The 17,063-nt window shown below is 53.3% G+C and overlaps 1 protein-coding gene across 2 annotated transcripts in view; it reads left to right on the top strand.

The window, feature by feature from the left end:
* Nucleotides 1-17,063, top strand: part of PLEKHA6 (pleckstrin homology domain containing A6) — a 132,277-nt gene that overhangs the window by 77,813 nt on the left and 37,401 nt on the right. For both annotated transcript variants that reach the window (XM_069459531.1, XM_069459530.1), the window contains exons 4-5: nucleotides 14,796-14,876; nucleotides 15,526-15,640. In XM_069459531.1, the coding sequence (XP_069315632.1) occupies nucleotides 14,796-14,876; nucleotides 15,526-15,640 (196 nt within the window). The remainder of the gene's footprint in view (nucleotides 1-14,795; nucleotides 14,877-15,525; nucleotides 15,641-17,063) is intronic.

Here is a 17,063-nt window from a genome sequence, read left to right on the forward strand (position 1 = left end):
TATATGTGTATCTTTATGCCAACAGTACATTGTTTTGATTACTGTAGCTTATGATAAATCTTGAAGCCAGGTAGTCTAAGTCTTCCAACTTTATTCTTCGTTTTCAAAGTTTTTGACTATTCTAGGTCCTTTGAATTTCCATGTGAATTTTAAAATCATCTTGTCAACTTTACAAAGAATCTATTGGGATTTTGATTGAGATGTGTTGTATCCTTAGAAAAATATGGGGAGAATTTGACATCTTAAATATATTCAGTCTTTTGATCCATGAAAACATTATCTCTCTGTTTAGACTTTAATTTTTTTCAGCAATGTTTTATGGTTTTCAGTGTATAGGTCTTGCACGTCTTTTGTCAAATTTATCCCTAAGTATCTCATATTTTTACACTCTTATAAGTGGTGTTTTTAAAAATTTCAATTTTTCATGATTTGTTGTCAGTGTATAGAAACACAACCGATTTTTCTATACCGACTTTGTATCCTGAACCTCTCCCTCCCCCCTTTTAAAATTCCAATTTAACAGAGGAGGAACCTGGAAATACTGAGGTGTAAGGCATTTGCATGACATGATAAGCATTTAAAATGGCATGTAACAACATAAGCATCTTTATCTGTTTTAAGTCAGTCTGTCATTTCAGTAGCAGCCCTGCAGCCACCGTGCTGCAGGGGTGGAAACAGGAGGTGTGTGGTAAACCCTGACCCTACGCAAGCAGAACAGCCCCAGATCCCTGGGTATTCTTGAGGGTGAACGGAGCGAGTGGGAATGCAGTGCCGCCCCTTTAAGAAGCCAGGCCCGCCAGCCACCAGGCTACTGGGAAGGCAGCCCAGCAGATAAGATAAGGCCCCCTGGCTGGTTTAAAGCAGGGTCCTGAGCACAGTGCCTGGGGGACTGATAGGCAAACAGGAACCAGGGGTGATAAGGATAAGGTGCCAGCTACTAAACCCAGGCTGGCAGGAGGGAGAGCAGCCAAGTCACTCACTGGGGCCCGAAAGGAGAATGTGGTGTCCGTTGTGGGTGTGGAGAGAGTGCGCTAGAATTCGCCTGTGTATCCTGCCAGATTTATGATCCTGATAAAAAAGAAAAATCCTACTAGGCTATACTTAAAGGCGTTCTGCTTTATATGTAGTAAATCCTCAATAAATATGTGCTAGTGAGTTCTTTATGCTCTGCTGATATGTTTATCCTCTAGTGAGATGCTCTGATGTGGGGTTTGGGGACTACTTGATTTCTTCTCAAACTAGGAAAATCCTGGCAAAGACTTACTCTGACAAGCCTGGAGCTTCTCATCTGCATATATCTGCATAGATTTGCATGTGTCCTAAACATAGGTACTTTTATGCTGGATTTAGATTTCCCCAAATCAGTTGCTTATTTTTAAGGGGATAAAGAGGGGAGTTAGCTCTATTCACTCCTGCCCACTTTTCATCTGAATCCTCCGACGATGCAAAAATGATTGCTGTGACTTCGAAATATAAGCAATACCCGTGGTTACGTAGTTTATACAACAATTCATGTAATTGAATTCTTTGCCTGTCAGTGTGTTTCCCCTCTTAGTTTCTATTACAATTCCTGGTTCCACTCTCCAAAGTCCTGAGGGCAGAGAGATATTAAGGCAAAGAAACCCTCTAGCTACACAGCCAGGAAATCAAATTGCTGAGAAGCCTTCCCGGATTATCGCACTGTACCTGGGCCGAGTGGTTGGAGGCGGTTGTGCAGAGCTGAAGACCACCTTCCCACTGCCTCCCACCCCAGGGCGAGGGATGCTATACTACCTTTGTCTGCTCTCCTTCCTCCAGGAATAAATAAAAATATCATCCCTCCCCCAGATCCCAGCTCCTCGATTGGGCCGCCAGGCAAATATTTCATAATGTGGGCTCATCCAATTGGGCATCGTGCCAGAGCCAAGCGCCTCAGGTTGGGAGTGTGCTCCAATCAGGCGGGGCGGCCGGGGTGGGACTAGAGGGCTCTCCCTCTCCACATGGGAGGCAGCGGCATTACTCAGGTGAATGGCATCAAGGTGGGAGTTGCTACTTTCTCGGGGCTGGGCAGAGGGGACAGGGCTGAACTCAGCCAGCTGGAGGCACCCCAGCGCTGAAGGGGTTAAGGCCAGCTAGCATGTGTGGCTGTTAATGATTGCTACCCACCAGGGACCTGGTGAGTATTAAAGGGAAACCTTTTCCCTGCTCCTGAGTGTGAAAGGAGTCAGGGCTAGAGGCAGCAGAGGGGACGTCAAAGAAGAGCCGGTGAGTGAGTGGTTGTCTGTCTGGTCTGTTTGTCTGGGAGGCTCTGCAGCAGAGAAGGAAGCATGAGGTATACCCATTCTATCAGCTGGACTGGGCTTTTGTTACAGCCAGACACAAATTCTCAGCTTGGGGCCGGATTCCAGTACCATTACTGTTTATTGGAAGGAAATCTTCAGAATTATCTGAGTCCAAGGGAGTAAACTGCGTAGCACAGAAGCCAGAGGTACAAACTGTTGTCTGTCCTGATACCAAGACAACGGTTTTGTGTGGCCACCCTGCACACAAAGCTGGAGCTGCTGCTCTTCCTGCCTCTCTCTGGGCCATTGTCTCCAGAGAGGGGCTCCGCAGCTCTGGGCAGAAGCAGCGCCGGCCTCTCCTGTGGGCCGATTTCCGAGACCGGGCCACAGCAGGAAGGCAGGAGGGACATGGGCACAGGAGACCAGGATAGCTGAGCTCTTGCCTTGTATCCTTTTATTTAGAGTCAGGTGTGGGGAGAGGTGTAGGGTAGGACAGAACGGGGTTGCAGTGGGCTGCAGAGAGTTGAGGGGAGAACTCTCCACTCACTCATACGACAAAGTTGTCATTTGGGAGCAAAACTGAAGTTCAGATAGAGAGATAACCAGTCTTTTGCATTTAGATTTCTGTTGTCCCTGTTCGCTCAATTTCCCCTTCAGGTCCCTTGTCCCCTCACCCTCCAAAAGATTTGTGCTCTTTGACCCAGGCACCTTCCCATGACATGTCAGGCTTGCGCAGGGAGTGTGGACAAGAGTTCCTTGGCTTTGTTGGAGGAGGTGGATACGCTGACTTTTCTCAGCTGATGGTATCTGTGTGTGTGTACTCACACATAAACGTGATTTTAAAAAAGGAGAAACTGTCACCAAAAAATGGTGACTTTACCCTCTGCCCCCTTAGCTAGGAGCCCCTTTGTTCTCCTGCCTCTTTCTTGGGAGAAAAAAGATTCGATGACATAATGGTGATGTTGGCTCGGACCTGGGCAGGGACTCTGGGCCCTGGAGAGCCTGCTGGGTAGGAACAGGGTGCTGCCTGTGCCAGTCTGGAAGGCAGATTGCAGAGATAAGATAACTCCCACCCCCCGTGGCTTTCAGCTGCGGTGCTTCCTCTGGCCGGGCTGCCCATAGGCAAACAGAAACCAGGCACAATGAGGGGAGGTGCCAGCCACCAGAGCCAGCAGGGCAAGAGCAGAAGCGGCCAAGTTTCTGGGCATTTGAGGCCAAGAAAGAGGGGGAAGTAGAGCATGGGAGAAGGATGGGGATACTTGTCGTGTTCTGCTGCGTATTAAGGGACAGCTGCAAATGGGACTAGCCAGCCTTCCTCCATCCTAGCTCTTTCAGAAGTACAGAGAAGCTGTTATTCCCAGGCAGGGGAGGTCAGGCGGGGGAGGGGCAACCTGTGCAGTTGCTCCACGCTCAGAAATTTAATGCTCTGCTGTTGCCACCTTGAAATTCTTAAGTTTTGAACAAGGGGCTCTACAAATTATGCAACGGGTCCTATTCCCCAGCCCAGCCAGAAGTTGTAGCAAGAGAATTGTTGCTCATATACTCCAACAGGTGTAGGCTGACTCACCTGTTACTCAGGTGTCACTTACCAAGGCTGGCTTCCGCCCTGGCTGGGATCCGCCAGTGTCCCTTCCCCTTCCCGTCTCTACTCCCCTCCCAAGGCATTCTGTTCCTCCTTGTCACAGCTTCCCTGTGCAGTCTTCCCTCAAGGCTGCTGCACGGCAGGGGGACAGGGAAGGGGGCAGCAGTGTCCGCTGTCTGATTGTCTCCCTGCCGCCCTTCCCAGGCCCACCCTTATCTGGGCTGTAGCCAGTGGGTGCTCTAGGCTGAGTCTGGGCTGGGAAGCATCTCTTCCATTCCTCTGAGATCTTCCCTCCTCTCTATAAGGCACAGTTATCAATGGGCACACTCTGGCACCTGCTTCTGTGCTGTTTGTTTAGGACCAGGCTGTTTCCCTGTGGTGACCTCAGTCCCTGGGTCTGGGTGGGTGCAGGGAAGGAAGAATGCTAAGCCTGCTGTCCTTGGTGGCAGCCCTCTGTCTTATCCCCTCCATGCTGGCTCCTCCCCCTCTGGACCAAAGGGCCCTGTGGACCTCCCTTTCCTCCTCCTTCCTCCAGCATCAGCCAGAAGTCACCAGTCCAAGAAGGGAAAGGACAGCGTGGGGGGTGGAACAGGGCCCCCATCTCTAGACTCCTCCCCTACTCCTTCCCTTTGCCGATGCTGCCCTCCCCACCTCCTGGAGCTGCTCCATAGCCTGCCTCCCGCCAGGCCTGCACGGTTAGTAATAATACTTGCAAACCCCGGCAAGATGTCTTAATGCATATGATTTAAAAACAATGGGTTGCCCAAATTAATTTTGACTGGACTTTAGAATGTGTCACTTGATTTTTAATTTTTAGCTTTTTGTTGTTGATAGCAAATTTTCCTTTGTTTTTGGTTTAGCTTAGGGCTATAAGGGAACTTGTATTTCCTGAGGGCGCTGAGCACATATCAGCTGGTGGAAGAATAATCTGGTTTGGAATTAAGTGTTTCATAGAATTAAAAAATGTTAGAACTGGAAGGTGGCTTAGAGTAGAGAATGTGTAGCCAAGTGTTGTCCAATAGAAAGTTCTCGATGATGGAATGTTCTGTGACCGTTCTGCCCAATATGGCAGCCACCAGCCACTGGGGCTACTGAGCCCCAATGAGACGTGGCCAGTGTAACTGAGGAACTGAAATTTTAATTTTATTCAATTTTAATTAAAATTTGAATAGCCACATATGACTAGTGGCTATTGAATTGGATGGTGCAGATTTGGGTGCAGCTATTTAGTCCCTTATTTTATTAATGAATATAATATCAGCCTCTTACTGAGCAACTATTATGTGCCGAGCACTCTCCTAGACACTTTAAATATGTCCTCCCAGCAACCCCAGTATCACCCTGGTGTTCCCCATGATGGGGAAACTGGGACCCAAAAAGACAAAGTAACTTAGCAGTGTCAGCTGCCGAGACTCCTGACTCTGAGACCGCTGGTCTGGCCCTTTTCCTTAAGGAGAGTCCACACACTGTCTGTTCTTTGCTGTCATGTGACAGCTTCCTTCACAGGCTCGCCAAGTCCCTTTCCAGATCTCACTGTTCTCTGGGAGGTCAGGGGAGCTGACAAAGGATTGTCTTGGTCCCCAGAGGGGGAAGACAGCGGTGGATCTCCCAGGCAGTCATTTGCCGGCTGGTTCCACGGGTAGCCCTTGTTCCCAGGCTGCCTTTGGGTCCTGCCTGCAGCAGACAGCGATCCGGGGAGATTCCTCTGCTCTCGGAGCCCTTGGCAAGCTCCCCGAGTACACGAGAAGTTCCAGACTCCTCGCTTCTGGCAAACAGAGGTGTTCAGATTTTCCCACAATCCGTCTGTGTCCCAGCTTGCCCTGGTACTCCCAGGCTAAGAGAGACGACCAGCCAAGCCCTCCCGGGGGCGGAGGGCAGAGCGGGTCTCCCCGGGCAGGTGAGGAGCACCGCCACACTAGAGCCGGCCGTGGCCACCCCTCCCCAGGCTGCCCTCGAGGTGGGAGGCTCCGTCCTCCAGGAGCAGCTGTCCGGGCTCCTGCCCTCCTGCTGCAGCTGATTTATAGCTTTCTCCTCCCCAGACAAAGCTCCCGCTTTGTAGCCTCTTATCAGAGTCTGGCTGGCCAGCAGGGAGGGGAGGGGGAGGAGGGGCCTGAGCAGATGGAAGCTGCCCCCTCGTCCCGTCCCGTGAGAGGGATTTGCGGCTGAGTGTGCCTGCCTCCTTCAGTCACTGTTCACCGTCCCAACCAGGACAGCACGCGCCCTCCTCCGGTCCCTGGGCAGCCGCCGCCTGCCCCTGCAGCCACTCCGTCCGCTCCGTCCAGCAGCTATTCAGTAACGCCCGAGGGCCGCGTCGGGGTCAGCGATAGGGAAGGCCCAGGTATGGGTGGTCTGTGCTCGATGCCCTCCTGTCCCTCCGCACCCAGCAGGTGGTGTTGGGCTACTGTCCGTAGGCACCCCCACCCCACATCACATGGTCCCCAGGCTGTGGCTTTCGTCACCCTGTTCTGGGGCAGGCCTTGTGAAGGCAGGGTCTCCCCGAATCATGGGGCTCTCCTTTCCCTTCCTGGAGATGGGGAGCTCAGCCTGGGGGAATCGCAGGGACTCGGAAACCCAAGGAGACTCGAACTTTGTCTTCTCTCTCCTGTCGCAGAGGCTGGGGACGTGCACTTCAGCCTCCCTGACTCTGAAATGGGCCTTCCTTGCCTGCCTCCCAGTGTTAGGACCAGAGCCTGCGTGAGTTTCATTTTCCTGGGTTCCATACTCCTTCAGAGCCTCACAGCCCTTCTTCCCTGTGTCTGGTCCGGTGGGAAAGCTGTGCTGTCTGCCAAACAAGGCATCACTTCATGCCCAGGTGCAGTGGCTCACGCCTGTAATCCTAGCACTCTGGGAGGCCGAGGCGGGAGGATCGCTCAAGGTCAGGAGTTCGAGACCAGCCTGAGCAAGAGCGAGACCCCTTCTCTACTAAAAATAGAAAAAAATTATCTGGACAACTAAAAATATATAGCAAAAATTAGCCGAGCATGGTGGCGCATGCCTGTAGTCCCAACTACTCGGGAGGCTGAGGCAGGAGGATCGCTTGAGCCCAGGAGTTTGAGGTTGCAGTGAGCTAGGCTGATGCCACGGCACTCTAGCCTGGGTAATAGAGTGAGACTCTGTCTCAAAAAGAAAAAAAAGGCATCACTTCATATCATTGTTTTCCTGTTAAAATGAGAAAACTAAGTCACTGGACAGCTTGACTCTCAAACTGCCGGATCGGGAACCCAGAAGGCATCAGTAGATTTTGAGGATGGGGAAGGAGAGAGGTCAGCCCAGCTCCATGACGCTCCAGACACTCACTCGGTGAAATTCCTTCCGTGGGGCAGGGCGGGGCGGGGCGGGGTCGCTGCTCTCCGGGGACACTAGAAGCAGATCTGCTGAGTGAGGCACGCAGAGAGATGGTTTCAATGACCTTCCGCAGACTCCGAAGCAGACAGCTGGGCTGCCTCAGCCTCGGAAGGGCCGGGGTTTGGATTTTAGAGTGGGGGTGGGGTAATAATTATTGCCCTGCCCTGTGACCCCCTGGGATCTTTCCATGTCGCTGACTGTCAGGAGCACGAGGGGGCCTTTTTCTCTGCTTCTTTGTGGTTCAGCCACTCAGGGAAAGGTCGCGAGAAGGAAAATCTGGAGCTGGAGCCCTGGGCAGCTACTGCTCCTTTTATTTCCTTGTTTCTTCAGCAGGGGACAAAACAAGAGCACACAGCACCGGGAGCGTGAGGGGCTCCGGGGAACGGGGTTGCCCCAGGGTTCCGAGTCGGGCCTGGGTTGGAGGGGAAATGCCTCCTGTCCTGCCCACGTCAGCCTCTGGGTCATGGTGGGATCACGGCTCTTAACAACTGGAAGGAGCTTCAGTGTTCAGACGGTGAGAGCCTGGCCAGCCTAGGAATGATGTTTGATAACGTATCAATCAGAAAGGATGCGGCCTGGAGTCCTGGAGGGCCCGGGGGGCCGGGCACAAACTCTTCAGTCTCCGTGTCACGGGGAGGTGGGGCCACCGCATGCCCTGGCTGGGAGGTGGGGCAGGGGCACTCAGAGACCCCAGGGGAGCAGCTCTTTACCGACTTGCAGTGTTTTAATAACTGGCATGGTTATGCTGACTGTCCACCCCGGTTAGCTTCGTTTTTCAGAAGACAAATGAAATTCCATAAAGTAAAACAGTCAGTTTAAAGATAAAATATCCAAACTAGAGTGGAAGTTCAGCACGTCCGCATTCTGTCTCTCCAGCGTACATATTCACACGCTCTCTCTCTTTAGTTGAACCCACTACCCTGACCATAGAGCACACGATAGATACCCCCTCCCCTTACGTAGCATCTCAGGCTTTCCCACCTCCTGTCACGGGAACAGGGGACCAGCCAGGCCAGGGCAGGGGCTGGGAGACACTGCAGTGAGAGACGAGGGAAGGACAGGAGCACAGGTTTGAAGGAGGAAGCCTGGATCCGGCCGGGCCCCTGATTTGCGATTTCCCTCCCTGCCCACTGAGCCAGCCCTCCCGTGTTCTGTCTGAGGCAGGCGTGGAGCTCAGGCAGGATCCCCCCACCATTCTACGGTGCCCATGGCAGGTTTCGGGGTGGGGGGCTGTGAGGATGGGCAGAGGCAAGCAGGAAAGGGAGCAGCATGGGTCTTGTCTCCTAGACACGCGGCCCAGCAGTTTAGCATTTTAGGACGTTCCAAATTTGCTCGGGGGAGAGCACCACATTCTTGCCATTTTGGATATAACTGTGGCATCAGAGGAGGGTTGGAGCAGGGCAGAGAAGAAAGGCGAGAGCAGATACAAGGCTGGGTGACAGCCGCTGGCAGCTGGTCCCCAACACCTGTAGAGCTGGTATTTGATCTGCAGGTACCACATGGAAGAGACAGGCTGCTTAGAGGGCCCCTTCCCACTTGCAAACACCCAGCAGTGCTGCCAGGGCCGACGCCCTTTGACCTCTCCTTGGCGGGGCAGCAGTAGGTAGGAAGGCGGAGCGGCTTTGGTGAGAAGTTGGACAGGAAAGTGCATTTTCTCCTAGAAACACCTGGGGGAGCGTTCAGGAATCAGGCACAGCAAGATGGTTGGAAACGTAAACTGAGTTGATTTTTTAATTGGGACAGAATGCTGGAGCAGATAAGCCTCCTTGAAAATAATGATGAGATCCAGGAGCCAAACCTCGCCCCACCTTCCTCTCCCTGGCAGCAAAAATCCTCCCTGGAGTGTAAGAGGGAAGTGGGAGGGACAGGCCCCAGGCAGCCCCCTTTCCACTCCCCTCCAGAGCCTCTCTCCATCTAATGAGCTGCAATGCCGCAAGCCAAGGCGTCCTCAGTATGGGGAAGCCCGGCCAGGCTGATTCTGTCAGCAGATTCTCAGCAGCTCTGGAAATGAGGCGGTTTGGGGCACGGCAGATAACGGAGAGGGGCCCAGAGGGTGGAAGGACTGGAGCATATTTCTCTAGGTGTTCAATATTGATCACAGTGGGAGCCCTGGGCGTCACGTGCACGAGTGTGCGTATGTGCACGTGTGCAAACATGCATGCCTGCAAAGGGTCATGAAGACTCGGGTTGGTTTTGCGGCTTTTAACAGTGTAGCGCCGTGCACAGTCCACATGGATGCTGACTCTGGCGGAGGATGCAAGTGATACATAGTGACCTCTGCTATTGAGACGTCACTGGGACTCACGGGCTGGGATGACTCCTGAACTATAGAAAAGCCATGACTAGGCGGAGAGACAAAGGTCTGGAAAATGGAGAGAATCTGTCTCTTTTCTTTGTAATTTATTGGTCTTGGCACTTCTGGAATGCCTACCCCTGGCACCCTCATCCCCGGCCCCATCAGCCGCCTTCTTCAGCTTGGGACTTTGTGTTTTCCTTTTCTAGCCCCTGCACTCGGCACACTGCTTGGTTTGTTTTTGAGCAGAATGATCGTAGCCATTATCTCTTATGCAAAACATTTACTATTTTGAAAGTTTATAGCTATTACTTGATAGAATTGGTATATGTGCTCGATTATTTCATAGAATTAGAAAATATCTCATTTGCACACAAGACGACTAAGCTCTGGAGAGGTAAAGTCACACTGCTGCGTCTTGGACTGAAAGCCTGTCCTGCCACGTTCTCTTTCCAGTGACGGCACTGCCATTGGGACCACTCCTGTGGGTGCACTGGACCACGCTGGAGTTTAGGGATGCTCCTACCGCCACTGCAAAATCTCCGTTACTGCTTGAGTTATTCCCCCCTTTCTTGGGTGGAATTCGAAAGATCCATTTAGACATGTGTTCATAACCATTTGTCCTTGAGAAATGGAAGCCTTTTGACATCCCAAAAGGAAGGAAAGAGGAGTGAGAAAACTGATTGCCTATCCTTGTTTTCCTGTTTGATGTCTGGCATCTAGTAAGTTCATCCTGATGTCTGACTTAAAATGGAAATCTGTTATGCTGTGCGGTTTAGTGGCAGAGGGAAAGAACCCCAGCTAGGCATTCTGTGTGCTGACTTAATCCTGAGGATTTCAGAGCTCTCAAAAAGCAGGGGAAGCCCCTGAGCCTTCCTTCATTCCTACTCCCTTGTGCTATCTTTACTGGGAATGGGAGAAGTAATTTAACTTGCAACTTAAGCAAAGGCTGTGGGAGGCCCCTGAGCTCATCTTGAAGAGAAAGGGGATATTTTTTGCCTTCTAGAGGAAGAAAACTCATTTTCCCAAAGCACCTCACCCCCCCCTCCTCCTGTGCAGATGAGCTTAATTTTCTTCCCCTCCTACCGAAGATGGATCAAAGCCAAGCTATATATTCAGGGGGGAGCCAGGCAGGGAAGCCGAGTGAGGGGGCGAGGGGGCAGAAACAGCTTCTCTCCTGGAGAGGAAGTAATTAATTTTAAGACAGAGCTAAGATAGGGAAGCCCTTGGTAATAGAATGTTAAACTCCAAATGCAGTTGGTTAAGAATTAAATCAGAGCATGGAGAGTTTTTCCTACTCATTTATTCAACAGATATATATGGAGGACCTACTATGCACAGACACAACCTCAAGCGGGCATCAGGAGAGGGCCCGGCTCTCCGTGACCATAGCAGGGCCCAAGTAACCAGATTAGGGACAGGGAGCGGGTGTGACCTAAACACTGAGGACTCCTGTCACCAGGGTAAATCATTTGCAAAAGTCCCTCGAAATGGCTGAATATGTTGACCTTTTGGATTTAAGATTAGCTGTTGACCCCAGTGATATCCAACCAGCTTGTCCCATCGTGGGTGCGATAATGATGTCGTCTATTTGCTTTTCCATTCACTGATTGCATTGTTACCTGACCAAGCTCTGCCCTCATTCCAAAAAAATTGGATTAGCCCCTCCCTTTCAGTGTCTGTTGTGACATCACAGAATTGCCATAGCAACAGACTATGATGTCAGCAGAATGCCTGGTGCTGCTAAAAAGAACCACGTTAGTCAGAAAGGAATCTGTCATGTGAAGACAAAATAGAATAATATAGGAAGCCAGAAGAACTGAGATTTGGTATCAAAAAGAACATCTTGGCAGCGCGAGGGAACAGTGGGTCTGGAGCCTCCTTTGCTAGCCCACTTCGCAGACAGCCAGGGCACTCACGAGGACCGAGTGGAGAGCAGCCTGCCTAGAGGCAGGGGCCTGGAAGAGATGGCTGTCAGAAGGCCTTTGCAATCCAGGGCTCCTAAGACACAAGGGCATTAGGCAAGGGGGAGATGTGACCATCTTTGGCCTCTGGAGAATTCAGGGGAATTAACGTCAATACAAACCTCCTTGCTCCTGAGCAGATCTGACAGTCACCAGCTGGAATTTATCATCTTGCAACTGGGAAGATTTTCAGCAATAAACACACAATGACCCCCCTCTCGAGCCCCCTTTGCTGCCCTCTTCCTCGTAATCCTTAGGAGGAAGCTTGCTTTCAATTCTGCCTGAGCGAAGAAGCCCGATCCTTGGCACCAGCTCTGGGTCCACAACGTCCACGCCCACCTGCCCGACTCGCGGTAGCCGGACCACCGCACGCGGAGGGCGGACGGCCGGGTGCTGCGTCTCAGGGCAGCATGTCGGGGGACGGGGGCAGAGAAGCTTCATTCATTCTGCTCCCGTCCGCACAGAAGAAGGCTGGGCAGGCTGTGAGAGGAGAAAGGAGACTCACTCAATCAATCTCGGCTTCTCAGCAGCGGCAGCAATAACAGCAAGTGAATCTGGAGCTTCGTTTAACCCTTGTGCCCACGGGATCCGAAGCGTCTCTGAGAAGCAAGTTGATTTTCAGCTCAAGAGCCCGTCCATGTTCTGGGTTGGGAGCTGGGGAGGCAGGAGGACGGTCTCCCCGCAGGTCGGGCTGGCGTGAGTTTCTGCCGTGCAGATGGGAGCACAGCCCCAGACTCCCCCGCCCGCCCCGCACTCTGTGTCCTTAGCTCGGTGAGGTCGGACTACCTGGAAGGAACACACCTGCTCCGTGTGTGCCTGTCTCTCCGCTTCAGCATTTTCGCCTTGGGGATCTGAGCTGGGAGGAGAGCGTCCCCTCCTTGCTTATTCTGCCTCCAGTACTCGGGTAGCTTCTGGCCGAATGTTAGGAAGTCACAGGCCTCCTAGGGCACCTGGGCGACCCCTACCACCACTCAGGAAGAGCCCCCTGCCCCTTCTCCCGTGCCAGAGCCGGGAGGAGGGGGCAGCCGGCAGAGTCTCTGCCACCGAGTGCCCTGCGTCTCTGCCACGGCGTTTCAAGGTGGACCGGAGGACTTACTTCTCGGAGGGATGGTAGGAGCAGGGTGGCTGGCGGGTCCCCTGAGGCTGCCAGACTGGGGACGGAGCTGCCAAAAAGATGTTGAAGTTTCGGGCTGATCGACGCGTCAGGTAGGGATTTCTTTCACGGACCAGGAGCCAAGTGAAGTCAGAGCAGGCTGAGCCGGCAGCTCGTTCTGTGCGGATCTGGGGGCTTCCGCGTGAGGGGCCTGCTTGGGATGACCTGGAGAAGCAAGTGCAGTTAGGTCAACGGTTGCTGCATTGCAGTACTTTTGAAGGGGAGGCTATTTTGAAATTGGTAGCGCCGGGATGGAGAGAGGACGTCATCTGTAGGGGTTGCTGGGTAGCAGAGTCTAGGGCAGGGAGAAGTGTGCCGTGCCCTAGAAGACTCGTGATGTTGGCAGCAGCCTCTGCGTGCTTCGGTGTCTGTCCATCTGTAGCAGGGTCTGCAGGGAAGATTCCAGCAGTTACCACTGGGAACATGCAGAGCAGAAGGAGATTGGAGGGTTGGGGTGGGGGGCGGTGCTCTGCGCCACTGGGAAAAGGCAGAAAACTTAGCGCCTCAGGGATCTTAGTTGTCACAGACTGCCTGCCCCCTGGACTCCTCAGTGGGGCAGACCCAGTGGCAAGGATAACTGGAAACAGCTACCCCTCCTTGCAGAGACGCCCTGTGGTTAAGTTGAGAGCATCCTTGTTGGACCCGGGAGGGAGGCGGGAATAAAGTTTGGAAGTGGGGAGCAGACTTGTTAGAGTTAGGACCCAGGCCTGGTGGGCACTGGCCGGAGTTGGGGTCCTCACTGGCAAGCCCGGGCTGCAAAGCCCAGATCTCCGCATAGACTGTGGCTGTTGCCTGCTGTGCTTCCCGCTCCTGCGTGTCTTTGGGCTAGATCTGAACATGACTGCTTTGCAAGCTGGAAAAACACCCTTTGATATTATCTTTAGCTTCAGCAGACAGCTTAGCGGCTGGGATGTGTTCTGGCTATGAAAGGGGGTCCCTAAAAGGTTGTTTTACTTCTCTTATGCAGCTGAAGGGACCAAGCTAGGACCCCCTTCCTCTGATGCTGGCTGACCTGCCGCTCATCAAGCAGAGCTGGGGCCCCTTGCTGTGTGTGTGCTTAAGTGGCCTCTGTCCCCTGCCTGCTTCTTAGGGTAGTCTGAGGCCTGCTCTGGGCTCTAACAGTCTTTCTCGAGAAGGATGGGTGAAGAGGACCTTAAAGCTCACCTAGTTCCCCATTGGCTGGATGCTTGAATCTCCACTGCTACACTCTTGCCAAGTGCGCCCCGCTTACAGACTCCATCTCAGACACTGCCATCTGTGGCTGAGACCCATGGCATCACCTCCCCCGCCACCCAAGCTCTGTCTGCTGCCTTCCTCTGTCTCCCCGAGAGCCCACTGGGGAACTCTCCTGACATTCAGGCAGCCAGCAGAGCCAGAGCAGGACTCCCCAAAGGAGCCTGCATGATCCTGCTCCCCATCTGTCTGTGTGTACTCCCCCCGCCCCGCCATGCTCCTCTTGTTTCCTGGCAGGCCATCCTCACCCCACCCCACCCCTCTCCCGGCCACAGCATCCCTTAATTAGATCTGACTGTCCAGCCAGCGCTGACCTTCAAGCCTGACAGCTCTTGAGGTCTCAGCCACATCAAGTAGCCCTTAGACCCTGGACTTAGGGTGGGGGTGGGTCCCAGCCCAAGCTTAAGAATGGAGTTTCTAGATCTCCCATTTCCTTTTAAGAACGAGATGGAGCATAAAGCAGCAGCAGAAGGAGTTCAAGGTCACGAGAGAGTCTTTCAGCAAATGATAAGGGAGCATTTTTATGTGGAGCACGGCAGTCGCTTGTTGCTGGGAGGGAACCTGGCTTGTTGCTGGGAGGGAACCTGCCGCGGGTGACATCCTGACAACGCTGAATGGCACTGGGAACCCCTCCCCCGCTCTCTCCCCGCACCTAGGATGGCTGCTGGCAGAGTGAAGTGTGGGCATTTCCAGCACCAGGGATCTCTAGGAAGTAGTTAACGCTGACTAGTGAAAGGTGACCAGGTTTCGTTTCTTCTTCCTCCCACCTCCCACTCCCACCCCCATCCCGACTGCAGCCAGCCCGGCCTTCCCTTGTGCCTGCCACAGGCCCCGCCAGAGGACAGGGGCACAAGCTCCTCACGTTGTCACCTGTCCCTGTCACTGCCCAGGGCTGTACAGCCGTTGGCTTACGTCTCTGCCTCCTTCATCTGTACCGTGACTTCTCTCTCCTTTGCCTCTGCAGCCACAATGAAAGACGGAACACATTCCTACACCCAGTGACTGGCCAGGTCCCAGAGGAAAACAAAAAATTTGACTTGAAAACGTAAGTTCGCCCCCACTTGCTGTTTGGCCTTTCCGTCCCTAACCGCCACCATCCCGCTGCCCCCTTGCCGCTGGGAAGGAAGGGGAGCAGAGGGATGTGGGGTCACCTCAGTTCTGAGGACCAGAAGCTTCTGTGGCCCATCTGGCTTGACACCCTCATCCACTTCTCCTGGGCTCTGGCAGAAGCCAGGTTGTCACACCCTGTAAGCTGACCCGATGGAGTAGAAGACAGGTGTGGGGGTGGCATGTCACCTGGGGCCTTCCGGGGAAGCCCTGAGGAAACCTGGAATCACCGTGAGAGCCAGATGCGAATTCCTGTCACTGTGCATCCTGCTCACTGCTCGAAAGGACAAAGAAAAAAGGATAATTGATCAACTCTCATAGGCCACTGGGCCAGTAGAAGAAAAAGGAGTTCTGGAGTCCCAGGGTCTAGGTTTTTAAAATAACTGTGTATGCAAGAAAGAGAATGTCCAGGACCACTGGCATATAATCTCGGAAGAGCCAAAGGAGTGGCCGAGATGACCTCTTGGTGGCACTCAGGAGGTCTAATTTTGCTGAACAGTGGGTGGCAGGGTGGAGAAAAGGGATGGGCGGTGGCCGTTGTTTCTTGGCTCTGACTGGTCTCTTTCTTCTGGTCAATTTGAAATCAGATCGGCCTCGGACATGTCCAATAAAACAGGTGGGAAACGCCCGGCTACCACCAACAGTGACATATCCAACCACAACATGGTGTCTGAGGTCCCTCCAGAGCGGCCCAACATCCGGGTAGGTCCAGCCCTCAAGGCAAGCTGTGGGGCAGGAAATGCCTTCAGTGCATGTTTAGTGGGATCTTGGGGAATCCTGGTCAATCCTAGCCTGCCCAGCTATTTCTGCAGGCTCCAGAGAGCATGCTCGGTGACCCAGGAAGAGAGTGAAGAGCAGGAAGGGACGAGCGCTCAGAGCAGAACATTGTAGAAGACCAACATCTAGACCACGGGTTCTCAAATCAGCGCTGTTAGCCTCTGGGGCGGGGTGATCCTCTGTGGCGCGGGACTGTCCTGTGCATTGTAGGGTGTCGAGCAGCATCGCCGGCCTCTACCCACGAGATGCCAGTAGCACCGCCCCTCCAGTTGTGACAACCAAAAGTGTCTCCAGACACTGTCAAATGTCCCCTGAGGACAAAAGAGCCCCACCCTCATTGAGAACAACTGATCTAGAGGGACAGTCATGAAAGACATGGCGGTTTGAGAGCCTAGAGAGGGAGGAGGAAGGAAGAGAGCCTTAGGAGAAAGAAATCCGCAGAAGAATGTTGCAAAAAGGGCGAGTCAGATGAAAGCTAAAAGTGTGAGAGAGACAGAGATGCTTTGAGAGGGAGAGACTTGAGCCCGTTTGCTGGGGGGAAGAAACCAGGGGAGGACACATCGCAGACACATGCGGGGAGATGATCCTGGGAGGAGTCTCAGAGGAGATGGCGGGTCAGAGGTGTAAGCCTTGGCAAGGAGGACTACACCTCTTCTTTTGACATTGGAAGGAAAGAGCAAAGACAGCGGGAAGGGCAGTCATTTTCTAGATGAAAGGGTGTGAAATTGAGGAGGAGCGTGCCTGACGACTTCAATTTTCTCTGGAGGAGCCAGGTCCGCTGTGGGGGGGTCAGAGGCTAGGGAGAACGGGGAGGGTGTGGGGGCCGGTTGCTGTCTGGGGCTGAGCCCAGCTGCGCCTGGGGACAGCCTCATCTGTCCTGCGGTGCGGTTTTTTCCTCCAGCAGCACCGTGATCTGGCTGTGAGCGCAGGGAGCGTGGGTGATGTGATTAATTTGGAACACAATTTGGGTTTTAAAGAAGATGAAGCAGAAAGACAGTAGATGGGGTTTTTGGGAGTCCACCATGAGACCCAGGCCTTGTAGGGAAATAACTAAAAGCAGGAGGTAGCTGAGGGGTCTAGAGAGAAAGGGGAGAGTTGAGAGGCTGGGGGCCTCGATGGGTCGATGAGCCGGTGTAGGCGGGTAATGTAGGGAGGGAGCCCCAAGGACGGGGTGTTGCAATCGGAAAGCAGGACTGCAGAGATGGCAGATGGCAGTGGTGGGGGCTTTCGTGCGACAAGGTCTAAGGTGGAGCCCTGGGTCAAGCAGCTGGAGGAAGGCGGAAGAGGCTGGAGTTGAGGACGCCAAGGTAGTGTCAGGTTAGGCCACTGGGTGGGCCACCCTCAGGAG

This window comes from Eulemur rufifrons, chromosome 27 (genome assembly GCF_041146395.1).
Source record: "Eulemur rufifrons isolate Redbay chromosome 27, OSU_ERuf_1, whole genome shotgun sequence".
NCBI classification, from domain to species: domain Eukaryota; kingdom Metazoa; phylum Chordata; class Mammalia; order Primates; family Lemuridae; genus Eulemur; species Eulemur rufifrons.